At 45.8% G+C, this 27,262-nt stretch overlaps 2 protein-coding genes across 3 annotated transcripts in view; both read left to right on the top strand.

Annotated features, from left to right (window-relative positions):
* LOC119169665 (vesicular glutamate transporter 3) overlaps positions 1–27,262 on the top strand; it is a 230,896-nt gene that overhangs the window by 119,084 nt on the left and 84,550 nt on the right. Inside the window, exon 1 of one of the 2 annotated variants that reach the window (XM_075887090.1) lies at positions 15,920–16,065. The exons of the other annotated variant lie outside the window; for it this stretch is intronic. The gene's annotated coding sequence lies outside the window, so the exon portion shown is untranslated. Of the gene's footprint in view, positions 1–15,919; positions 16,066–27,262 lie in introns of those variants that run through there. 2 annotated transcript variants of the gene reach the window in all.
* LOC119169666 (serine/threonine-protein kinase haspin homolog) lies at positions 220–1,362 on the top strand. Its single transcript, XM_037420696.2, has one exon. The coding sequence runs from the start codon at positions 220–222 to the stop codon at positions 1,360–1,362; it is 1,143 nt and encodes a 380-aa protein (XP_037276593.2).

Genomic DNA, 27,262 nt, shown 5'->3' on the forward strand with positions numbered 1-27,262 from the left:
GAGCAACCCACGCGTCACCTTGAGGGGTCCTTTGCGAGCAACTCGTCGACGGGACCAACAAGTAGCACTCATGAAAGTTGCCCGTGTAACTCAGGCTCGGACGACTTTCGCATCACGTTAGCGACCAGCCCTCTTCATCGGCCAACGATTATACGGCGGTCACTAACGAAGACAACCAAACGTTGGCGCACAGCTGGCGCAGGTACGACCACAACTTCCATGCAATCTTCGCCGCGTAAGGCACGCGCCCAGTGGAAGCAGCCCGCACTCTCTCTTGCGCCTCTGCCGGAGAGCAGCTCTTCTGACAGCCTCGAGAGCCTCGCCATCGTCAAGCGCATTGGGCGGCCCACCGAAGCTGACTGCTGCTACCAGGTGATGAACACGGGGTCATGGCTTCCGCTTGTGGCATTATGCAAGCGCTCCAAGCCCGTCGATTTCCTGCACGTCATACATGAAGACTGTCAGGTGACCAAGCTTCACTGGGAGGAGCCTGGCAGGGGAGATGTGTTCCACGTGCTAGGAAGTCAGGGAGAGAGGCTTGTCGGTGTACTTAAGCTTCGCGAAATGGATATCCCATGGCATACATCACGTCTCCGAATTTCCAGAGAGCTAAGTAATCTCAAGGACAGCGTCGACAACCGTACCTCGGCCTTTTTCGTGGACAATAGAAGCACTCTAGTGAGGGACAAGTATCCGAGGCTATTGTCAAACGCCCGAATGCAGTACGACGACAAACTCCTGCATTCGGCTGCAGCTTCTGAAGAACCGGAACTGGTAGCCGACTACCTGGTGACAGAGATGCAGCCCGGCTGGAGCCCCCTCCCGAATTACACGTTGACCGATCCGGAACAAGCGCTAAGCGTGCTTGGTCAAGCGTGTTGGGCCCTAGCCGTCGCCGAAGCCGAGCTAGAGTTCGAACACCTCCTCCCAGTTGCCGGCGCCGTGCTCGTTCGCCCAACGCGCTCACCACGCGTCGAGTTCACGCTACGGGGCCATATCGTGCGGATCCCTAGTGCCGGGCTGAAGGTCCGGCTTCAGGGGCTTCAACTGGCGAGAATACGCATTGGAACACGGGTTGAACTCATGGATTTCGAGCGTTTCTACGAGTTCGTGAAAGCCGAAGACGAGGTCACCGTGTGCACAAGGATCGCCGACCTGGTGAGCAAGAACCCCACCAAGTTCGAGCCACTTACCAACGTGGTTTGGCTTCAACACTTGGCTGACTGGCTGGCATGGCAGTATGCGGATGCGGCGTCGGCGCTGTCACACTGGCAAGGTGTCCTGGCAGCCTCCTGCTCAGCCGAACACGCGACAGTCGGTAGCCGGCGGAGCCACTCGCTTTCCGGAACAGCGTCGCCTTAGATGTCGATGTGAGGTTGCTGTACACACCCCTATAATGGAACGCGTTTACGTATACTTAATATTATTTTTTCAATAGCAGTGTTATACTGACTGGCCGCTGTTGTTATTGACCCTTTCTGATTTAGCTTGTGTGCCAGACTATTGCGGCAGTACTGAATTCCTAGAGTTTGGCTTTTGTGAAACTGGGCTGACTTTAGGGAACGTTTAACCTTGCAGCACTTCTTTGGGAGGAAGTTTTGAGAAAATATAGTGGATTTTTTTATGCGATAATGTGTCTATGGCGCATAGTAAATACGCATTAAAAACGCATGTTCGCGAGAATAGGAAGCTTTTCAGAAAATTGTACACAGTAACAGTTTTGAGGACACATTAAGAGTTGCTCTTGAGGATAAAAAAATTGTGGCAACAAAGCATGGTGTTTTTGAATTGACAGCATGTGTTTTTTTGTAGTTTCTGCATCGGCTTAGCATGTGCAAATGATTAATACTTACTGGTTTAGTCTCGCATATCACTTTGATTAGCAGTAAAAATGAAAAAAAAACAAGACACAAGCATTCCATTTGTGAGATTTTAATTTAAATGGGAAGCATTTCTTTGCGTATTGCAGGCACTTTTAGTGTCAATCTATCTTTCTAAGTAACCGCGGGCGGCTATCTGACACTGATATGCGGGTATGTGCCACAGGTAATCGGCACTCTATATCTACTCAGGAACAGCAAGAACACGTAGTAATTTTAACGCGCGAGCGTTAAGAAAATTCTGAAATTGGCAGCGTTGACACGATCGATGCAAAGAATAAAAAGCAGGAATCGAACCCCAGAACTCTGCCTGGCAATCGAGTATTTTACCACAGAGCCACGCCAGGTGTCGGAAATACTTTTCAAATAGACCATAATGTTCGTGAAGCGTGAATTCTGGTTGCAGTGCTGACTATTGAAGTTACTGACCACTACACTGGCACTCCTGCTATACAGCTATCACGTCGAGTTAACGCCAATTATTGTAGTTAGGGGCCATCCAGTGAAGTTCATTTATGTAGCGGCATCCAGAGCTAGAGCATCCTCGCAAGCACTAGCACTTCATATGAGCTTAACGCATCTGGTGTTACTAATATCCGTATTGCTGCTAGTATCGTTACGCAACGATAAACAACTGGTTATATAAAACATATGTGGATGTTTTACCTATCTATGTGCTTGAATTTGCACATATCCTTAGCGCCACTTCGTGACGTTTCACTCGGCAAAGAATTGCAACACAGTCGCCTCCCATGTGCATGCCTGCGTAGCATTGATTCCCAAGGTGCGTGGCATCTGCCGAATTTTTATTTCTATGAAGTTTTACTAACACATTCAAGTAACAAATTACACAAACTACACGTCTTGTCAAATAATTATCGCAGTGTGACGTGCTTCAGTTGGCGACGTCACAGTACTACCATCTACATAGGGCCATGCAGTCGTGTACACCATCCCCTCATTTTTGGGCGTGCGCCCACGAGAAGAAGGAGAAGCAGTGTTAAACTTCAAATATGACTAATTTCGGCAGTGCGTAGCGTTTTAAATTTGGGCAGGCGAGATATTGAATGGTCAAACTTAGTGAGGGGCCCCTTTAGGGCCAAGCCAATGAAGCGGGTGTGCAGCAGGAGACGACCGAAGCAGTGATGCTGTGAGGGTTAATTCGATGCTATAATACTTGCGGCAGAATTGGTGCTGCGTAGGTTGAAAATAAGAGGTGTGTGCGCTAGGAAGTGAGACACCAATTTGATTCTAGTCAAGCATATATGAGAAGTTAAACGGATGCTTATAAATCAATATTGCTACAGCAACGTTCAGTCAAGTGCAGGGCCTTCAGCACTTAAATAAGTGCGAGCTACGGGTCCTTCACTCATGAAAATAAAACGTGGCCTGTATCAGATTCAAGGAGGAGGTTTAAAAAATTGCTGCAGTGGAAGCTCCCGCAATGCTTTGCCAGCAGTAACGAAGCCAGCTTTTGCCCTAGAAAGATCTCAGAAACATGCTACTTTCTGATGGTGCCCAATTTGACATCAAATGGCTCGGATTTGTTAGCATAAAGGCTACGTACGTTATAAAAATAAGGTAGCTGTTTCCGAAGAAATAATTCACAGAGACTAGTATTGGTGACATCTCCAATCAAATTTGCCTTGAGTTCAAGGCTTTCTAAAGATAATTGGTAACACAAGAACGCACTTGAAGCATCTATCTGACCGAAAAAGGTTGTCATGTTAAACTCATTGGGCGTGTGAGGAAAACGCTCCTTCTCAATCGCCGAACACCAACAGCTCATCATGCCCCTGGTAAGATGGTTGCCGCCGCCGCCATCTTACGGTTGGCACGGCTTTACTCGTGGGCAAGAATTTCAACTCCAGCAATAGACCTCTACTGAGGTACGTCATGGCTTGACGTCACTGGCGCACATGAAGGCGTTGGTTGGTAAAACAGCCCCGCTGGCGGCTGAGCGTTATACAATAGTGCGGTGTTTGGGGCTAGCTTTTTTTTTCTTTTTTAAAACTTATACTTTATGTCACAGTGGAAACATTAGCTAGAGTAAGTGCATGGCTGCCATCTACGACGCACAAATTTTCACATGTTAAGCTAACGAAATTGTGGACGTTATGCAGCAACGCTTTTTTTTAAAGCTGGGACTTCAGAGAATAACAAACCACAGAAATTTCCGTTGGAGGAATGCTTATACACGCAGCGCTGTCATGCAGAATGATCCCGCTGACGGAACTTTCTTGCCAACCAGCACCTTCTCCGAGAGAGGGATGGTGGGCGGGGTAGTGACGTCACGCTGTTTGCAAACAGGATTTTTTCGAAACCTCCTTGGTGTCAATCCCTCACTCATTGAGCAGCTGGAATCCCACACACGGCGAAGAGGCTTTCCTTCGCCAATATCACTGTTCTTTTGGGGAAGGTACAGCCAGCCCACCATCGCTAGCGAGCAGCGATGGTTCTGTGCTTCAGTGCCATACGACGGAGCTGAGTTGCAAAAGGGGCGAGGATAAGCGCATGTCCACAAAGCTCGTTCAGCTGGGCCTGTCGTATACTATAGGTTTGCCTTTCTTATAGGCTTCACTCCTTCACCCCTATTGGCTCAATTCAGATGAAGAGACTGAGTGAATAGTCAAACAATTCACTCTGATTTTGTATTTTGAAGCTACTCAGTGGCAAGAATTCGAGGAAGTGATATTTGAAGACGCGCCACACGCTCCCACTCATACGAAAAACGCGTCTGTAATGCGCTGATGTGGGATTACGCCCCCAAGAAGGAGAAGCTTAGCGAACGATGAGCTCAGCTGAGCACATTTTCTGAGCATGCACTTATTCTCAGTTTGAAGGAGTCGACAGCTTCGACAGGATCGGGCTGTTTACAAGTTATCATCTTTCCGTTAACCTTTTTTTTACATTTATATCACGATTGCTTGTAATATTATCCCTTTGTATTTTCCTTGGCATCATTGTTAGTTCTCATTAAATGTTCTGTCTACCGCCTGGAAACTTCTTTCTCTGATTGTCGCGCACACAAGATCGTTCATCACAGCGTACATGCTTTTGTCTCATGAAAAATAAATACAATTTTAACTTGATGTTGCAAATCGACCAAAACTGACCGCTAGCGTCACCCAACAGCGATGTCGTAAATGTACGGGTAGGACAAGAAATCCTCGCTGGTGGACTTAGTTGCCTTGAAGACAAACATGCATAACTTAAAAATTGTATTTTACACACTTCAGACAGCTGTATGTTGCGTCAAAGACTAATTTTCGCTTGTTTTTTTTTGCGCGCGTTCTAAGAGGAGCTTGGTGACGCTGCCGGTGGTGCGTTTGCTTGGCTACATGCGTGCCTGCAAACGGCGGAGAAACGCGAGCACGGCGTCTGGCACCGGTCAAAAAAAAATGTATGTGTGCATGCCTTAAACGACTACTAAGGTATTTGTTTTATTGATAAACGAAACTTGACAAAGCCTGCAAAGACCACACGTGGTTTCAGTTTTCGACATTCACCAGCAAAACAATTGTCATCGCCTCCACCCACCAGTGTTGTGGGCATTCATCCCACCGATGGTAGAAGAGCGAACGCAGATTAAAAAAATTCTGTTTATAATATTTCTGCACACTTACCAGAAATGTTAGTGCAAGATTAACACTTCAGGTTGTACGCTTCTTATTGCGGCACAAAACACAAAAGCAGTGAAGGATGGTAGAGAGTCACCTTAATATTTTGTTTCACGCACAGTATTGCTGTGCCCCACTGTAACGTTGTCTGCATGAAAAAAAAAAAAACAACCTAGATTTCATCTGCACTTTAAATGCAGGCTTACCGAGAAAGTACTTTTAAGGCGAGGATGCCTGGGTCCACGCTGGGTCCAGTGCAGGCAGCAAAGCGGTCGGCTGCGACGTCACGTGATGCAGCGGCACCATTGGCTGGAAGGAGAATGTTACGCGGCAAAAAGCGATGCGGCTTTTCACTTGTAACCGAATACAGAAACAAAGTATCTTTTGTGCTCTAAGAAAGGCTTCACATTTGATATCTGTCAAAAAACATGATGTGATGTCAAACGTCATGGTCTGATGGATAAATCAAAAACGCCAGGTTGACTGGAATATAAATGTCGCGTTGAAAAAACGAAAAACGTTATTCTACGAGTAGCATCAGAACACAAACAATATATTACATGTTCCTGACACAATATAGTGATGTCAGGATAGTGTAAATAATGTCAGAAATGAAAATAATAATGCGGGTAATAGCGTCTTGTTCACGACTGGTACTTACACCACGCGAGTTGACTATTACATGTGAGCAGCATAAGTTCTTATCATGTATTGACGCCGCATTTGACAAACAAAGCAAACAGAATGGCGTGGCTGTGCTGTTTCGGCGCATTTCTAGTAACCATTGACACGCAGTTTCGTTTCACCAACAACCGTCTTTCGAAGTTGCCGTCTTTGATATTTCTTCCACCATTTGTATATTTCCTGGTGTGAGGGCATTAGTACGCATACAAAGAATTAAGTGCAAGTGCGCACTGGAGAGAAGGGTGGTTTTATATCGCAAAAAAAGGAGGATGGGAGAATGGGCATGTAGGCAACGAGAAAAAAAAAGAACATTACTGTAAGACTTAGACTTTCTGCGGTAAACTCAACAAGTTGGTGCTGCTCTTGCCGCGTAGAAACTGCATGGGGTGCTGACAAGTGTAGACGCTAAAGAAAAAAGCAAAAATATCAGGATACTTTTCCTTAATGGAGAACTAGGGGCAAGGAAAGCTTGTGTAGAGCTTGCCTGACCTGATTATTTCTTTCTTTCTTTCTTTCTTTCTTTCTTTCTTTCTTTCTTTCTTTCTTTCTTTCTTTCTTTCTTTCTTTCTTTCTTTCTTTTTGTCTTTTTTCTCTCTCTCTTTTCCTTTCTTTTTCTTCTTTCGAACTTTTCCCTGCCTCCATGCTCGGAATTAGACCTCCATGTCGGAATTAGAGTCCATGCCTCCATGCTCGGAATTAGAATTAGGAGGTTTAAAAAAAAAATTCTCGAGTGGTAGCTTTCACGAAGTCTTGGGAGCAGATGTGAAGCCAGCGTTTGCCTGTAGTCTACCTCAAAACATGGCTTTCTCTCGCGATACTGAATTCGAGATAAAGTGCTTTTGTTCTGCTAACACGAATGCTAGCCTACACATGAAGTGAGATATCTTTGCTCCTGTATTAAACAGGGACACGTGCAGATGGCATGCTCTCTACTAATACTTCCGAATACTTCGAGGTTTCTTAAGGAAACCAGTTACACCAAGACACATGCTGAGCAGTGCCTATGCAAATAAATTGCCGCTGTTAAGTGTGTACCGCATGTGAGCCGAACGCCGCTGTTTTTGTGCTCCGAAACAACGGGCGCACGCTCGTTTTCCCACGGAACGGCTTTACGCCCTCCCGTAGTAGAGTTCAAAATACTCTAAATTGTTTAGTAATTCTTCTGAACACAATGTCTGACACTGCCTAGAGTAAGATGGCGACGGTCTGTCTTCACTTTCGAAACGTAATTTTCACCCAAGCAGTTTCCTTAAACCTCCTTGAACCAGACCTTCATGCGGGTGCTTAGCAAAGCAACGCCTCATTTGTAATGCGACTGCAACAATGGTCGCACGTTGATATCCAGGCACCAAAGGAATGTGGTGACGGAAATTAATCGCAAGTAACCTCGATAGATAGATAGATAGATAGATAGATAGATAGATAGATAGATAGATAGATAGATAGATAGATAGATAAGTGGGGTTTTACGTCCCAAAACCACCATATGATTATGAGAGACGTCGTAGTGGAGGGCTCCGGAAATTTAGACCACCTGGGGTTATTAACGTGCACCCAAATCTGAGCAAGTAACCTCGATAACAGATCAAAAATGGCCAATCAGAAACGACCATTCTGCTCAAGCTCAAGATTTAGAGGGCATCGGTTATGCGAAAACCATACGTATTAAGAGGCACGAGACCGGTGCACCTTGGTGGGTCGCATCTGTACGTACACTTGTCAGCGCTTGTAGACAAAGAAATGACAACACACATAACAGTGTCAGGGTTTTTGCGATGCACATGAGACGGCTCTCCGCTCTCCCGTAGTTGGGCAGCAAGTGCTCCAAAGCGTTAACCACTTTTCCTAAACACACACATAACTTTAATATTATTAGTATTGAGACGTTTCACAGCCCCGCCGCGGTGGTGTAGTGGTTAAGGTACTCGGCTACTGACCCGCAGGTCGCGGCTTTGAATCCCGATAAACAATTGTATCGGGCCAGTTGGTAAGGATCCATCTTGCTAAGAAGCGCAGCCACTATAACAAAGAACACACAACACAAGCGCTTAACTTCAACTAAACGTTTATTTCAAACGTCAGAGTATATAAAGGGGAAGAAAAGAGAAAAAGAGCGAAGTGAATAAAATAGATAAAAATGGTAGACAACAAAAAACACACGTACCAGTCCCGTACATCGCTATCCGTTATTGTCTATCACCCCATCCAAAAAACATAGTTCTTTCCGCGTGAGCGAGATAGAGGGTGCACTTACACAATCAAAATCATCGCGTGTCATTTCAGCCGCTTCTACTATCAAACGGGTTAACAAATCTCTGTCTCGATACAGCACGCACGTGTTATCAAAATAAGGTACACAACCGCACGCCTTACAGTGGATCGCCAAGTGACCATCAGTACCCTTCTGCACTTTATTGTGGTGCTCCTTTAGCCTTTCATTGATGCATCTTTCGGTTGTTCCCACATAAACAAGACCACATGACAAGGGAACTCTGTAAACAACAGACTGTGCACACTCAACAAATTTATTGCGATGCTTAATTTGGCAACCTTTCTTTTCTTTTGAAACAGGACAAGTTTGGCGACATATTCTGGACAGTTTTTCAGGAGCAGACATAACCACTCGGACGCCCACCTTATTACCAATCTTTTTAAGATTGTGCGCCACACTATGGATATAGGGGACAACAGCTGTTTTTCGCTGCTGCAGGGAAGTGGTAATACGCTGCCTACTTTGTTTCTTTAGGTCCCTATGTAGCGATTCAGCGACGCTTATAACCATTCGTTGTGGGTAGCCTGCTGCCTTCAGACGCAAAACCTGTTGCTCAAAGCTCTTCTGCATGAGGTGAAAACATGACTTCTTCAACGAATTAAAAAGGCACATTCGCGCAACAGACCTCTTCACTACTTTGGTATGTGCAGAAGAGAAAGGCAACAATGGCTTTTTGCTCCTGGGCTCATAAAGCCAGCAAACGTGGTCATCTTGAAATTGCAATGACAGATCTAGGAACCTGAGCGTGTCACCATAGGGCATTTCATGGGTAAGTTTCAGAGGCTGGCAAACTGTCTCAAATACTTCAAGTGTCAAAACAGCAGCACTTTGAAACTCTTTGGCATCACACTTTAAAAAAACCAAATAATCATCCACAAACCTGAAGATCTTTAAAACCTTAGTTCCCGACAACCTCTCATCAATTAATCGATCTAAGTGGGCCATGAAAATATCACTAAGGACGGGTGCAATGGCGGAACCAATACAAATACCCTGTTTTTGGATATAGGTGTTCCCATTCCAATTTACGAATGTGGACGTTAATTTGAATCCCGGCTGCGGCGGCTGCATTTCCGATGGAGGCGGTAAGTTGTAGGCCCGTGTGCTCAGATTTGGGTGCACGTTAAAGAACCCCAGGTGGCGGAAATTTCCGGAGCCTTCCAGTACGGCGTCTCTCATCATCAGATGGTGGTTTTAGGACATTAAACCACACATATCGATCAAATCAATCAATGAGACGTATCCCAGTAATCTGAAACCGCCGTTCTGATCACGTACGCAGTCTTTTTCATATTTTTTCATGCTCCTACTCTTTTCCCTGTGGCACTGAGCACAGCTACTGTCTGAGTTACGAAACGTGGCACCACGCATCTTTTTCACAGAAAGGAAAACCGTAGTAGGAAAGAAAGTTATAGTAACTGCCATTTTGAGGGTTTTCGCTCTTTTCAATAATAAAAAAAAACAATCGCTGCGCACATTGACTCCTTACGTCTCTCTCTCAGTCAGCCTTTCTCATTTACCTTTTTTTCTTTTGGCGTATACTTCATTTCTACTTTGTTTCTACTCTATTCTGGCATCTTTTTCCCCGCGGTTCCCTCTATTTCATAGTTCGCTGATGAATGTCCCCTGGCGGCTCCGTGTGATCATCTCCAGAAAGATCACTTCCCCCGGCAAGTTGCGTAACCCCGGTAGCTATGGAATCGAGCGTGTAAGAAAATGACAATAAACCGAAGTGACTTGAAAGCAACGGCTGCGGAAAAGGACGAGGACAGGGACACACCGGAAATGCACGTGCTGCACGAGACTATAACCGTGAGTCCCCCCCTTGTTACCATCGGTTGATGTTTACGTGGCCCTTGTTTACAAAAGTGTATACCCCAAAGTACCAGGAAGAGTCACGTAGTTGCGTTCATACGGCTAGGTTTTCATTTTGGCCATCTCACGCTTCTTTAGTTCTGTCTCTGATCATCATCATCATCATCATCATCATCATCATCATCATCATAGTTTATTAATCTCTTAAGAACTCTGAACAGGTTATTACATAAGAGAAGGGGGTATTGTGTTAAAATGAGGCATAGTTCACCAAGTACTCAGAACAAAACCCAGCAGCCTAGCCAAAGCACGCAAAAAATAAAATTTCACGACTAACACAGTGCCGGAAAGAGGCCGTAAAATTGCGCTTCCAGTTCACCTTTGTTGTTATTGTTGTTGCTCTGCGGACGGGGAAACGATCGCAACATTCCTCGCCCTGACGGTTACGAAAAAGGAAGTGCCGTAAAGGGCACGTCGTTTCATCTTCCGTTGCGGTTTATACGCGCCGCAGTGCACCCTCACTGCGCTCTTAAATCATCTGTTTGTTTAGAAAGAAGTGGTTAACGATTTACAGTACTGTACTACGGGAGAGCTGAAAGCCGTCCCTTGACGACATCCGGTATCATCCACTGATGTGCCTCACCTGTTTCAATGCGCGGCAGAAATCCATTGGGAGATTTTTGAGAGATATGTCCCGAAGCAGATGCCTTTTCATTGTTTCTCACCACCCTATGCACGCAAGGTATGCGGAACATTCCTGGCTACGCCAAACCTATAGCCACTATGGCGAGCTTTTAAGAATATTGCGAAAGAACGTGTTCTTACGAGGTGATAGACCAGTTATTCGAAACATCGCGCAATTTATTTTCACGTACAAAATGAGTGACGACACAGGCAGTCTTCCGCAGCAACGTTCCTACGTTCTCAATTTTCTATTGCTTTCGAACAACTTTTCACTGCGAATCGCAGGTACATGTTACAGCGGAGGTGTGGCAGGCAGGTACGAAAAGCCCGAAAAGGAAGAAAAAGAAGTCGTAAGGCTGTAGTACAGCAGGTTTTGTTTTTATGTCGATGTACATAGCGCTAAAACATCAACAGTAATGCATCGTTGAAGAGTTTGGAGATGTTTACGACGATGACTTCAGATGTTGCCGCGTAGCAATTGAAGGTTGAAAGGTTGGCTGACAGAAGGATTTCTGCAACATTGGGCGACGTTCTGAAAACCGGGAGTATAGCACGAATGGGAAGAGGACAATGTTTGAAGAAAGACTTACCTTCGCTTTAGAAGTCTCCCGTATTTTACGATCACTGAACGAACGTGAAGTTTCACTCGTAAAAATTAGGACGCCCCAGTTAGGTCGCGAGAGTATTCAGACCCTGTCGTCTGGTCATAGGGATGAAGGAATTCGTTTTTCTGGCGCGTCCATCAAGCATACATTTGTATTGAAACAAACTGTGTTGCTCCAACGCGCAAGCCTCTTTAGAACAACTCAGTCGTCAAGGCACTCTGCCGGGGTGTATTTGTAACTTATGAGGAAATGCGTGATCGAGTGACTGTGAGACAAAGTGCAAGAGTGAGATGATTGAGAGAAGATCTTTACTTTTGTGGTGTATGGGTATCGAGATAAGTAGGACATTTATGCATTACTTTACCCAAGACACGTGGATGCCGCCTGCTTAGACTGTTACGTCGATGTTTTCTTGTTTTTGTATATTGCGACATGAATCGATGGCGCCATGAAACATTGCGTGCACTCGTCAAACCGTTTTCATACTTATGCGCCTACCGTAACACTGATAGTTTAGTTGTTAAACAGGCAAAGCACGAAAGTTAACAGCCCAGTATGACAGCCCATACGTCAAATAGTCAATAGTTGCCTAATTTTGTGACGCACCTCCTTTAAAACAAACAAACATACCTAGACATTCAAGGACTAAGATGCATTTCCGATGGAGGCGGAAATGTTGTAGGCCAGTGTACTCAGATTTGGGAGCACGTTAAAGAACCCCAGGTGGTCAAAATTTCCGGAGCCCTCCACTACGGCGTCTCTCATAATCATATGGTGGTTTTGGGACGTTAAACACCACAAATCAATCAATCAAGGACTAAGATGCCTAATTTCATTTTTAATGGTGCAAAAGCAGCTTAGGCTACGATGCGCCAAGCAAAAGGTGATTAGCTTAGCCGTTTACTGCTTATTTAAAAAGTCGCATTCTCTCTTACCAACCTCGCCACAGCAAAAAAGAGTTCATGAGTATCGTCTCCAAATAGTAAAGTAGGGCGAATAGGCATGGTTGCTTGCACAGTTGTCCGAAATATTGTCGTGTCGTATTATAGGGATCGGTGATTAGGATGTGTATAATTGTTCAGGGTTCTGAAAAATTTTCGCAGATTAGCTGTTTGTCGCTCGTGACTCAAAAGCGCGCCAGATGAGAGGGCCCTATTCGGATCCGGTGTAAAATGATGACCTAAACTAAACGTTCTTGGTGCTGACAGGTCTTTCTCCAAGTACGGGCTTCTCTCGGTTAAGCATGTTATTTGTGTACGAGGAGCCTTTACTTACTGCCATTGATAACAGCACTACATATTCTTCGCTGATTGTTCTTAAATGAAGTTGCGTTTTTTTTAATGACTGTTGCCTGAGCTGCTGCAGGGAAGCATGTTTACCTGCCTTTTTGTTGCCAGGTGTCCCTGCTGCGTATGGGACCCAGAAAGAAAAACCTCTAGAACCGCTTCCACTTTTCAGAATGATCACATTGAAAATGTCACCTACTAAGGACTCCCGCTCAAACTTCTATTGTAGGGATTCTAGCCTAATTAATGAGCCAGTGTTCAAAGTGTCGAATACTTCAACCAACAAAGGAATACGATACTCTTTCAGAAACGGTGTTGCGTGTACCGCAAAAAAATGAAGTCGTTGCATATTTAAAGAATTGGTTTTTCCGTGACACAGTAATTATGTTTACCATTGAAACAGCGAAGTAAATGTTCTCATTTAGAGTTTCCACACTGTCATACGACCACACTCACGCCCTTTGCAGAGAAAGAGCTTCATGCGCCATAGCCTCTTATTCACTGTCGTGTTGAAGGCGGAAGTGAATGTTCTGAAACAAACTAAATTGAACAAATAAAAAAATAATTGGGGAATTTTACTGTCGTGTAATGCTGCTATCGCCATAATCAGCTCAGCGTAACATAATTGCGCAAGTTTGACGGCGTTCGTAGTTTTATACACCATGTCACACGGTAGCGTAAATAAACAAAAGCACAGAATGGCACACTATTTCAAAAGAACTGCACACTATTGCAGTAACATTGAACTAATCTAGGCTACATTGACAAAAGATAGGCATGCGCGGTTAGTTTTCACGTGATTGTGGCACTCCGTACCCCGCTGTTACCCGTGGTATGAAAAACATGATCTTTGGGTTTGTAACACAAGCATTGCTTATCTGCGCCTACGTGCGCAATCAAAATGACCTTTATGTATGGTAAGTGTCGCACTAGGAAAAAAAGAAAGGATGTTCCACATGTTAATCGTATGAACGCCGTAAACTACGTCGTACGAAATAAAACGATGTGGCGAAGACAGAGAAACAAAACATTTTCGAGGTGGTAACTCTTCATTAGCTTCGTGGACCATAAGGTGTTTCTCATTGGCGTGTCTCCAGTTTGGTTAACGCAGTCTGTGCTCTTATTGTATCGAACCGAACAGAACACGGAAGTTACACAGAACACGAGGAGCCGAATATTGGAGGTAATCAATCACGTCCACGGCGTTTTCTCGCTTAAAGCGGCGAGCTCAAGTGGGAAGAAAATTATTCTTGGTTTTGAGCCTAGGGTGCGCACTTTTTGAATATTAGAACTCCTCTGGAGCGCTGTGCGAACGCTGCGCAAAAGCGTGCAGTGGTGTAAATATTCGCTCAAAAGTGTCGGTGTGCTATTGCGCTCTAAATCGGCCGCACAAGCTTATAAGAGTGTGTCATTTTTTGCTTTTTTTTTCATCGTTGTACTCGAGATTTATGCAGTGAACTGAATGACGCTAGCTGCGCTACTCCTGGTTATTATGTATACAAGCCATAGCTGTTACTGAAACTCAATATGAGAAATTGTTCTCGGCCTCTATAACATCAATCACTAAAACAGGAAACAGGAAGTATGATTACAACTGGATGCATGAAATTGAAAACGCCTAAGTAAAACAAAAACAAAGGCTTTCTTCTGGTGCGGCAATCGAAGCGTTCAATGCGATGCGAAGCGTTCAATGCGATGCGAAGCGCACGAATATAGTCCTTACCAAATGGTGAAGGTCGTCGTTCAGTGGCATGGCATGACCCTTAGACTTAACACTCAAAAACTCTGCTTGCGGAGCCCTTCGCTGTTTCTTCGACGTTGCTCGTTGTAAGCCTGCTTCCGCTCAAAAGCTCGGTTTCCCTACTACGTTTCGTTGGCTAGGAGTGAAGCAGGATGGTGAAAAAGAAACACAACTAATAATGGTGTTAAATGCAGGAAGGCGAAGAAGCAAGAATGAAGAAAAAAATCTGGCAGATAAAGGCGATCGCATCGTAGGCTTTTCATTGTCTGTATTCGACATCTACAATCTCTGCTGCATTACAAACGACTTTGTAACGTGGGAACAGCAATCCCAGAAAGAACGACAAGGGCTTTCCCGCACGGGCGCACACAGAACAACAAACAATCTACCAATGCAAATATAAGAGCGTATTTATTTCGCGTTTATTTTGTTTTAGTTCATTCAGTGAGATGTCCCGTAGTCAGAAAGGCACGGCCATTCCAGACCCACAATCTCACGATACGAGCACTTTTCCTATTTCTGTCCCGTTCCTCTTACGCGTGAGCGAGCTTTAACCCACTTTCAGCGCCGTCTTGAGCAGGTACCTAGCAGAAAAGAAAGAAAGGAGTGAAAATGCACAGAAGGGTGGATAACAGAAAAAGCAATAAAGGTATAGTGTGGTGCAACCTTTTTACTTCCCTTGCCGCCCTTCTGCTCGATAGCAGAAAAAGAAGGCAGAGAGAGATCCTTCCCTGTGATCGCCGAGGGAGTGCAGGTGAACGGGAAACCCAGGTAAATGGGGGTGCGTTATGGGCAAGTACGGTGCAGACCGCAGGGATGCCAGGAAGTATCGCTGTGCCGTGGTGCTGCGAGCGAATGGCCGGTCCTCTGTCGTCGCTGAGCGCTGGGGAAATGGGGAGAAAGCAACAAACGCAACGGGAAAGCGGGAGACGAAAAGAGAAATCAGGGAAGGGAGCGTGAAGGATGGAATGGACTGCGACGGGAGAAGGTGGAGCCGCTCCCCCAGAGAAAAGGCCGCCGATGAGAGGAGCCGGAGCGCAGAGACCAACGGAAAGAGGGAAAGAGGAGAAGAGGTGATATGGAAAGAGAGAGAAGACGTCCGCGCGCAGCTGTTCGATCGAAGAATCTGCAGACTCCCGCGGTGCGCTGCAGCGGCGCAGCAGTCAGGCGCCGTTGTACCGTTGCTGCGAGGAGAGCGGCAACGGGCAACGCGTACGCGGCACTGCCAGCCCTTCTCCGCTCTCCTCCGCTCCTCCGACGCGGCGCTTGCGCATCCCGGAGGATGCTGGGATTCGGTCGCCATCTCTCCGAGGCTGGGCCCTGCTCCCGACATCCCGCTCACCCCCGGGGCCACCGCTTTGCTCGCGCGATATACGTGCCGGCATGCGTTGACTGACGGTCGTGGCTGCTGGCCGCTGTTGTCGCCCGCCGCATTCCCGGCCAGTCTCCGATTACCCGCCAGTGCTGCTTCGTCCAAGGTGAGTGGCGCAGAAAAAAGCCCCTCGCTATCGCAGCCAGCCTCGGATGGTCGGCGGCGCGTGGATGGTTTCGTTCCATGCAAGACCACGCGCTCGAACGTGGAGGCTCGCGGGGATTCCGTCGAGGTTGTTGCGGCTGGGTTCCTTGCACGAGCTGTGTCAGTTGACCGCCCACTTCGCTGTCGCCGCGTGCATCTCTTGAAGCGCGAATTGTTGAATGGGCCAACAAAGGCTGTAGTGAAATGATTCGCCTTTATATATTTGCTGTTGGTTCATCCGGTGGTGCCACTACGCTTCCTCGGAGAATCTCACTTTTTTATGTGGAAAGCGCAAAACATTTGTGTGTGGTTTGAACGTGCATTCTTGTAATATACGAATATTTAGCGCGTCCAAAAGCGTCATAAGCGGTGCGGGTGAAGAAGATGCTCTAGGTTGCGTGATGACTTTGGTCAGTGCAACAGCTGATTCGGTTGCCCCGCCAATACAATCTGAGCGCTGGGACAGTCACTTTGGCACTGAACTGTTGTCTTGCATAGAACGGTTTAGACTACGAAACTGCTTTGTGCTCATATACTTACTAATCCCGAACGGCTGGTGCCGACGGGCTAAGTCGAGGCCTCATCGAGAGCACCGAACCCAAGCGCGTCACGCGAAAGCACGCGTTTCTTTTAATGGTTAGATCGTAACCTCCAGATTGATTTTTAATATATCTGCGCGGGCGAGTTCTTGTGGTACGCACTTCGCTTTCTTTTCGTCTTTTATACACATTTATGCTTAATTTATTATTTCGCTGTGCGTTCACAGCCAACACTAATAATTTTTCTGTGTCGATGCACCGAATTATGAACAAGTACTCGCAAAGGACTCGCCTCAAATCTAATCTCCGCAGTATAAAGTGCACTAAGCCACAAACATGCATTCGACGGTGGTGCCAGTGTGGGCTCTGGTTCATAATCGTGGAAGGACTTGCTTCACAGCGTGGCAGGAAACAAGTATCCAATAAGAAATGCTTGCCGTGCTTGTCTGTCGTTTCTTGTTGTGTTCTTGCTTCTTGTTGCGCTATGAAGGGGGCCGTTCCACAAGCATGCATATATTTTATGAAGAAGAAGAAGAAGTACAACAACAACAACAACAACAACAACAACAACAACAACAACAACAACAACAACAAACAACAGTGGAATGACTCTCTGACACAAAAGGTAGCGGCGCACGCCTTAATAGAGGTTTTCGGCAAGCTACGGAAACACGTTAGGGTAAGCCGGCAATACGGAACCGGCTGACGAGTGCGCATGCGTGAATATTGTGCGCGCATACGGAAAGGAACCATATCGTATTTTCGTAACATGTTTTCGTACCTTGCTAAATATCTCTATTAATCGATTCTGGTACACGTATACACGCCCCCTCGCGTATTCCTTGTGTAAAATAGCAGAAAAAAGTGCATTTGCTCAGGCCGTCCCCTATGTCTTCTAATAATGTCTCCCCTCTCGATCTCTAGTGTAGGTGTCACTGATTGCCCCCTGTGACGTCATGTTTCGAAACCCCTGCGGGCAAGGACCAATCGCCCGGAAAATTCGGGCTTTCACGCCTCGAACACGCACATCCTATGCGAAGTGTTCGCGCTTTTTTTCGTGCGACCTACGCGTAGAAAAGAAAAGCATGGGTACGGGCTTTTGTGTGGCACGGGCGAGCGAGATGGCACTGTAGGTGATTATTGGTTGCTATTTTTATGCGCAAAATGTGGGTTGGCAAAGCTTACAGTGCAATTGGGGCTCGTCCATGCCCGAAGAAACCGCGGCAGCTTAAAGGCGTCGTTACCACCACATTTTCAACCATAGACATGCGTACTTAGTGGAGAGAGGTGAAGGCAGGACGCCCCCTTGGTCATCTAAGAGGGGGAGAGGTGAAATTGGCCCTATACATTGAAATGATAAGGAGGTGGGGTGCTTTGACTCGGTGGACGGGGGTGCTAAGTGATACCTTTACATTGACATAATAGGGAGAGGGTCACTGCAACGAGCCTCCCCCCCCCCCTTCTACCCTGAAGGGTAATCCTGCACACGCCTGTGTTTACAACGCCAGGTAAGATTCTGTCTTGAAGGTGTTAAACACATAGCGAAATTGAATGTACCACTATTTTTTCTTGCTTGTATTTAATAACCCTTCTAGACCCTCCAAGCTTCGACATCAAAACATCCTCGCGTAAAACCACTATTGTGGTACTCATAATTTGTTACGATAAATTATTAAACAAATGAAAATTGAAGAAAGAAATGTGCACCAGCTACACCAATGAAATGAAGCTGTATGAATGCTTTAAGGAGCTTGGTGGCTTCCTTATCTAGTCGAAGCTTGTGCTTCGGCTATAGTTAAGAATGCATAAACGTGTGATGCATAATGTCGTCTATACGAAGCCATGCACTGCCGGTTATCACGTTTTGACTTGATCATGCTCACCCTAGGGCAGTCGTTTTCACTTCACTTGAGCGTTCGCGAAGTTCGCGTGGTCGGCGTTGTAAGCGAAAGTCCAGAAACGTTTGTTTTTCACTTTGCCTTTGAATCATGCGTGCCTTGAGTGCTTGGGTTTTTATAGCATCTCAGCGTGCGGCCTTATATTAAGTTTATTTAAGGAGCGAGTGAATTTTTAACATGCGAATGCTTCCAAAAACTCCATTTTCTGTTATTCTAATCACTGCGAATCGTAGAGTTCTTTAGTTTGGTGACGTCAAGACACGCGTAGTACGGAATTTCCACGTACACAACAACAGAAGCAGCAGAAACAACACCAAAATCATCATCATCATCATCATCATGATAATTGTCGTTGTCGTCGTCGTCATCGTAATCATCAACAACAAAACGACAACAACGAAACATACTTGGTCGTTTTTTTGTAAGCCTTATGTTACTTGCACTACATTTTAAGAAGCAGACTAAAGCTAGATCAGTGTTACTTGTGTGCAGTGCTCCATTGCTAGATCAGTGTTACTTTGTGCAGTGCTCCATTGCGATTCGGGAAGAAAGCGATAGAGAGAGAGAAGTACATTCTCGCTCGGGTAAGTCTTGAGACTTACGCGAAAGTAAGTCTAATCAAGGAGGAGACACACACAAACACACTCACAAGAAAAAAACAATATTTAATTTCTTTCTCGAGAGGAGAGAGATGAAGCGACTGGTGTGTGAATTACAGTGGACAACCTTTTAATATGAATCCTACTAAGAACGCAAAGCTGTCCGGTCACCGGAAGATTGAGATTTATTTTGACCAACTGGGTCCGAGGAGTAACGAGAAGTCTCTGCTGGGGGGGGCATCGTTTCGACGGGGCCACTTGCCTTCACCAGAGACTTGATTAAGACGTGTCACCTCGTCGTAACCTTGGCTCCGGGCTTGGACGTCTCTCGCTTGCCTATTGTTGTTTAGTGTTCGGTGTGTAACTGTTACAAAGATAGATCAGAAGACGAGCGTTGCTAGGATCCTTCAACAGAGTCCCTTTCGTGCACATAAAACGCAATTAATTTCGACAAGAGAAGAGTGACAATGGGGATCTAACGTATCTAACAAACTATACTATACTTTTGGCGCTTTAAGAGAATAGCAAGGATGTTGTCCTTTCTCATTGCTTTCAATCTTCAGAACTGCACTATGTAAAACATTTGTATAAGGATTTTGTTTTATTTTGTGTTGGCATATGCTGCACTATATCATGACAACGTGCTGAAAATTTCTGACAACTCAATTATCGCAATCAGATCATCTAAGATCATGCATTTTGAAATGGCACTATCAAATATAACAGCAAATTATACTGAACGAACTTGAGATAGCTAGAGCGGCGGGATGATTCTGTAATAACTATCTGAAATATATATGATACATTCTGGTATAAGAATTGCCGGATCTTAACAGTACACCTAGACACATGTGATGCATGCCTGTGCATGCACATTGTTCTTAACTCTAGCAATGAATATTATCTTCGACCCCTTGAATTTTTTTAGTCTTTTTGTTTGCTCGGCCTTTTGGCTAATATCAAAGTAACGCACAGTTCTTGGTTTCAGCAGGGATGGCGCATAGCTCTCCCATTGTATAGCACCTAGTTCTCTAAATCGTAAAATGCTTTGAGCAGAGCAGCAGAGCAGAATGCATAGAACAGAGAAGTCGCATTTTAGAGAGAGAGAGACGAGAAGGAATATAAAAAAGGTACAGACGTTAACTATATATATACATACATAAGCAACGCTTGCTACCCTATATGTGGGGAGAGGGGAATAAGAAAATAAAGAAGAGAGAGAGAGAGAGAGAGATGCACATTTCACACCACGCACACAGTGCAGGGTTTCACAGCGAGCCTTCAAAAATTGTAGAAGGGCTCGTGTGGCTTTCTGGGCTGATGTACTGTGAGATCATCAACATGAGATCTTTTCTTGAGTAAGCGGCTGCTCCGGATAAAGATATAGATTGAATGAGGTTGCATACTGCATTGAACAATCGTTAACACACATTTACGCATTGTGGTTTGTTATACAAGATCTATTACACATCACAAGAACACAAATGTGCGCCTTTCCTTTAGTTTAGGACATAATAAACAACAGTTGCCCTTGTAATGTGCTGTTTCACCTAAAAACTGAAATCTTTGCGTTTTATGTTATTTATGCGTAAGTTAATAATAATAATAATAATAATAATAATAATAATAATAATAATAATAATAATAATAATAATAATAATAATAATAATAATAATAATAATAATAATAATAATAATAATAATAATAATAATAATAATAAATATTAGTTTCCAGCTCATGAAGTTCCTGCGCAGCAGCAGAAATCTGGCCTACCAGAGAGGCATATGGCCGCTTCTATTCACGAGATACGTCGATGGCACGTGCAGACGGGAACGGCGTGTAGGTAACTGTCACGCGCAAACATGACGTCATTCCAAGGCGAATCTCTCGTACCTTGGCAGGGCTTGTCACACTCCTACGAAGGCTCAATGCAGCTGGGAGTGCACGAGATGCGAAAACATTTCTCGTCAACACCAGCTGTGACTGTGAACTTGATTTATCTTACTGGCTGGCTCTATTGTCCTTCCAAGATAAACAATCTTTGTTCTCATTAAAGAATGTCTAACGCGGTTGGGTGCGGAGGGATATTATTGCCAATAAGTGAAGAGACAGCACTGCTAACGCGCATTGTTCGTTCCACGAAAAGGAGTAGCGAGTGATAGATATACACTGGCCTCAACTAGAAATATTTTAGGGGCTAAGCTCCTTATAACAACACCCGTTCGTCCCTCGTAGCTGTTGTAGTGTGTGACAAGTATAACATTTTGACCTCCAAGGTGGTGCCGGTGAAAGATTTCTTTTGTGCGTTGTTGAACCATAAAAGATAGTGCTCAATGTACATGCTAATGACTGCTAAGGGAGAATGAGAGACAGGAGCATTCGGCTTTTAGTTAACGCGCACGCTGCGATCACCCTTAGCAGCCATTGACATGTACATTGAGCACTATCTGACAAGAAAGGGTTGCTAAGTTATACTCGCTGGGTGTAACCTCCTTAGTTTTAGAAAGGTTTAGCGAGCGTTCACCCGCAGTGCCATGAATACAATTTACTAGTATATACCATGAATGAACTCGAGGTGGTTAAAGGTGGGAAGAAGATACGAAGCACAAGCCGTAAGTAAAAGCTGGATTCTCCTGTCTCTCATTTCCCATTAGCAGCAATTGTCATGTACATTGAGCGATATCCGACAGGAAAATGTTGCTACGTTATACTCGCTGGGTGTAACCTGCAGCGAGTATACGAAACCAGGTATGTACGCACAGATGATCGTGTGAACGCACGTACAGATGCACGCACGGACGGACGAATGGACGCACGGGCGGCCACACAGACGCACGCATGGATGGATAGAAGCAAGAACGAATGGACGGACATGTAGCGTCATCATCATCGCCATTAATCATCATCGTCATTTTTCTAGCCACCGTGCTGCGCCTTTCGACCAGCTCATGCGACAGCTCGGGGCGCGAGCGGTGAAGAACAATGTAGCAAGAGAGGAAGACGGGATGGCGGCCAACGTGGTCGTGTCGTTCGCTCTTGCTACATTGGTGACCTCAAGGACACGCCCTTCGGTGAGCTACCAGCTGCCATGGTTCTGCCACTCTGCCCGCCAGTGCCGCCATTCCACCCGGCTTTACCCAGGGCATGGCTCATGCGGCTCGACGCCGTTCTCGCTGGGAATGGCGTCGCGGACCAGCCGCTTATGCACGCCATCTTGCTCGACGCGCTGCCGGTCGAGTTTCGCCATCTTGCTACCACATCGATCACGAGCCCGCAGCCATATGACGCCTTCTGCACTGCGCTGCTCACCTGCTACGGACTCACGTACCGACCGCTTCCAGGGTGCCGCGACTTTGGGGCTCTCACTGCGTCGCAACGTGTGCTACCAACCGGCACGCAACCCTCTAATAACCACGACCTCACCACTACGGCTACGACTCCCTCTACCTCAAATCCGGTCACAGGAACATTGAATTCTGCACCCGACCACGACGACGAGGTAGAAGATGCTCGCACTTCCACTGACTACACCACCGAGAGCTGCGTTCCGTTGGCGCTCACGTACAAAGGTTCACCGCCATTGATGTCACAATTTCCGTGACATCAATGGCACGCGACACCTCAGCGACCCCAGACTCCACGACGGCTACCTTGCCGCGCGCCTCGGAGTCTGAGCACGAGATATTTTCACCCATTATTCGGCACCCGATTCCGGAGCTTCCACAGTCGACATTATCCAATGAACATGATCTTCCATCAACCTTGGCAATCTGCGCATGCTGCAAGCAGCCACTACCATCTCCCTTGACGTCTCCAGCAGCTGAAGTTGTTACCCGCGACATGCTACAGCAGAAATTCCGAGATGCTGCTACAATGACCAAGGACCAGATGACAGATTTGCTAATGGCAGAGCAGCCAGCACAATCCATAACCACCACACAGGCGGACATCCACCAGGCTTCCCCGACAAGCACGGGTGCGCCAGCCAAGTCTCCGGTAGAGCCCACGCCTTCCGGATCCCTTGGCCAACCTCCGGAGCCTTGGAAGGGCGACACCACAACGCAACAATCTACCTTAAATTCAGACATGACCCTCATCATGACCCAGGCGACTACCGCCTTTGCGCGGAACATCGGCAGACCAATTACAGTGGACCTAACTGCCTGCAGTGACTTCCGTGCGCTATTTCGACCACGGCGTTTCCACGCCCGTCGACTCGGTCAATCGTGCCGGCATGTCAGCCACACTGCAACGCTCAGGTTGGTGCTCCATCGACGGCTACGTCCGGGACGGAACTGCCAGCCCACTGCTCATTGTCAACAGCCATGTCGGCGTCATGTGTGCTGTTGAAGACGCCGCCGCATCCTTTATGTTTCAGTACTCGGTCGTCCTGGTTCCGTTTCAATGCATAGCACCATCTCGCCACCATCCCCGGCTCGGCCTCTCCGGCGCCCTCCCACGGCTCCACCTGTGTGTACCTTTGTCAGACACGGATTCTCGAAGCACCGGGTGCGCTCTCAAGTGATCCCGCCAAGTCATCGTGGGACGCTCGAGTTTTTGGCCACCGCGACCCGGCGCTGCCATCTTTGCCCGCTGCGTTTCTCCCAGTGTCGCCCGCCAGAGACCCACTGGTTGACGACCTGGACTGCTCATGGACCCCGTTTCGTTTTGCGAACCTAACTCGCTTGTATATACGCTCTCATTATTTTCATTCCGGCTTCATTTCTGCGGGGGGGGGGGGGGGGGGGGTAATCTGTAGCGTCATCATCATCGTCATTTTTCTAGCCACCGCGCTGCGCCTCTCGACCAGCTCATGCGACAGCTCGTGGCGCGAGCGGTGGAGAACGAGCACCAGGCCTGGCGGTTCGGACGTGGCAGCCGCTGCCGCTCCGCTTCGGCAATCGCCTTTGATAATAAAGTGGCGAGAGAACGACGCGACCACGTTGGCCGCCGTCCCGTCTTCCTCTCTTGCTACAGACGGATACTTCGCCCCGCTATCCATCGTTCACTCCGTAGATATGCTGCCGTTTTTTAATTAGTAGTATTTGAAGCACCGCCCCATCACTCGTACAAGTTTTGATTGATATGTGGGGTTTAACGTCCCGAAACCACTATATGATTATGAGAGACGCCGTAGTGGAGGGCTCCGGAAATTTAGACCACCTGGGGTTCTTTAACGTGCACCCAAATCTGAGCACACGGGCCTACAACATTTCCGCCTCCATCGGAAATGCAGCCGCCGCAGCCGGGATTCGAACCCGCGCCCTGCGGGTCAGCAGCCGAGTACCTTAGCCACTAGACCACCGCGGCGGGGCACTCGTACAAGTCTAAATAGATGAAACATGCATCTGAATTGCCTAGATTAGTTAAGAAATCCTGGGGAACCTTCAAGCTGTAAATTATAAAAACTTGAAAAATAATGATTAATGTAGGTAATTTCCCGAAGAGCACCGCAAAATATCAGATAAGAGTCATACGCAACCGTCCAAATGCTTCACGATGGTTTGATAACAATAAGGTCGAGCAAGAACTACACAGACAATGTTTAAAAGGAGACAAAGATTCCAATTCCACTTTTAAAGGTTGTGTAGAATGGAATTTGTTAAATAACGTGCTTCGACGCTTTGATCAAGCGATTGGCTTCATTTGCAGAATTCACTGCCAGTTCGTATGGTTCAGAAGATCTACGGGACGGCTTTATGATCTCCCATAGTAGAGTACGAAGTACTCTAAATCTTAAACCACTTTTTCTAAACACAAAACTCGTTTTCAACAAAACCCCGTCAAGTGTGAGGCCCGCGGGACGGCTTTATGCTCTCCCATAGTGGAGTACATAGTGCTCCAAATCGACACCCACTTTTTGTTATCAGGCCCGCGAGACGGCTTCCAGCTCCTCCGTAGTATAGTATACAAAGTACTCAAAATCGTTAACCACTTTTTCTAAACAGTTCATGCCATGGGGAACGTGCGCTGGAGTTTTCGCGGACATGCAGCGCCCCCCTGTCGAGCGCACAAGTGCTAACGTGAACCATGCCACAGTGCGCGTCGATCAAACGAGAAAATAGTAGCTTCGAGACCGGCGGTATACTGTGTTGTTCACGAATGCCATGACCACAAAATGAATTTAATAACAGGAAAAACCATCCAGAGCGTGCATAGTCGACTGCCTCCAGCGTCGATTTCCACCAATGACCAGGGGTGTGTGTTCTGCAGCATACAACACATCTTTTAATTAAAACTTGCCTTGAACGTGCAAAGAAGCACATGAGAACTTCGGTTGCGTATGCATTACGCCGTATGTCACACACACCGTATTTCACTAAAAGTGAAAGTTGAGCTAGTTGGTGGTTCTTGCTTGCATGCAAAAACATGAACAAAATTACGTGTATTGTTCCGTTTTTTTTAATTTCGCGTTGTTTTTACATTCAAACACCGTATTTATTGGAGTGTAACATGGCCATGATTGTAACGTGAGGGGTGGTATTTTATTATGTCTAGGAAGAAAAAAAAAGAATATCAGTACTAGATACGCTAGGGCTAAGTTGAATGAAAAAAGCTGAAATAAAAAAAAAACCCTCACGTAACAATTGAGTAAATATGGTAATATGTTTGACTGTCACGTGCACAGTTCCAGACCGTTGACAAGACGATGACTGCTAGAAAAAACGTGATGATCTACGCATGTGTCTATACTGATGACACAATGCATGTCAACACTGGAACCACCACAAAGTCAATTACCACCGGGTTGTTCAAAAGCGTTCTTTATTTTTTAGTTATCATGCTTAGACGACGGCCGACCGCAAGCTTGTGAATGCTCTGCAGACGACGGCGAGTCGACTTCATGAAAGCACGACCACTTGCGGCACATTTGCATTTCCGTTAACACCATGCACTAATCTCCGCTTTACACTTGCCTTTTATGTGAAAGTTGCTTTAGACATTCGTTTCACGATTCACCGTCAGCTTCGAAAAAAAAATTCTTCAGAACTTGCGATACGAGCATATTGTGAGGTCGCGATATATATATATATATATATATATATATATATATATATATATATATATATATATATATATGAGATCTAACAGACAGTAATGCCAAGGAATGTACAGGGGAAGTTATTTAAACCAAGAGAATGTAAATAAGAAGAAAGAAAAGTGGATGAAAAAATTACCAACTGTGAGCAGGAATCGAACCTACGACCTTCGAATTACGCGTTCGGTGCTCTAACCACTGAGCTATCACACTGTCTGTTAGATCTCATTAATATTGTGTTAGAACACGGAAAAACGAGCCCTTAGGTATACACCTCTTTCCCTTATTTCATTGAACGAGGGTCTCGTACTGGCAGACTTGGTGTGTTTAGGTTGTATAAGAGGGACAATTAATCAGCTGCCCGCTCATAATAAGTTCACGTGCTACGTGACGCCAAACATGCGCTTAAGAGTGTTTTCACACTCGTCGTTTGGCTTATAGATGGCGCTGACTGTCACTCCTACTTCTAAATTCACAGATAAACCCAAAAAAGTGGATGGAGGGAAGGCCGCTGTGATAGCTCAGTGGTTAGAGCACCGAACGCGTAATTCGAAGGTCGTAGGTTCGATTCCTGCTCACAGTTGGTAATTTTTTCATCCACTTTTCTTTCTTCTTATTTACATTCTCTTGGTTTAAATAACTTCCCCTGTACATTCCTTGGCATTACTGTCTGTTAGATCTCATTAATATTGTGTTAGAACACGGAAAAACGAGCCCTTAGGTATACACCTCTTTCCCTTATTTCATATATAAATATATATATATATATATATATATATATATCATTCCGTCAGTGTTTCGAAGCATTCCCCAGTTACATTTCCTCTTCGCTATCTCTCTCTCTCTCTCTCTCTCTCTCAATATATATATATATATATATATATATATATATATATATATATATATATATATATATAGAGAGAGAGAGAGAGAGAGAGAGATAGCGAAGGGGAAAGAGTTCTATGATCAAGGCCATTTCACTGGGGAATGCTTCGAAACAGTGACGCAATGGGAGCTGTGTGCCGAAGTAATAATACTTGTCCCCAAAGAATGCGAATGAAAGAACGTTTTCGCACAGAGTCGC

Source organism: Rhipicephalus microplus, chromosome 2 (genome assembly GCF_043290135.1).
Source record: "Rhipicephalus microplus isolate Deutch F79 chromosome 2, USDA_Rmic, whole genome shotgun sequence".
NCBI lineage: Eukaryota > Metazoa > Arthropoda > Arachnida > Ixodida > Ixodidae > Rhipicephalus > Rhipicephalus microplus.

Bases quoted from the DNA above. Each gene is read 5' to 3' on its own strand.
- LOC119169666 (XM_037420696.2), top strand. From the start codon at position 220: ATGCAATCTTCGCCGCGTAAGGCACGCGCCCAGTGGAAGCAGCCCGCA.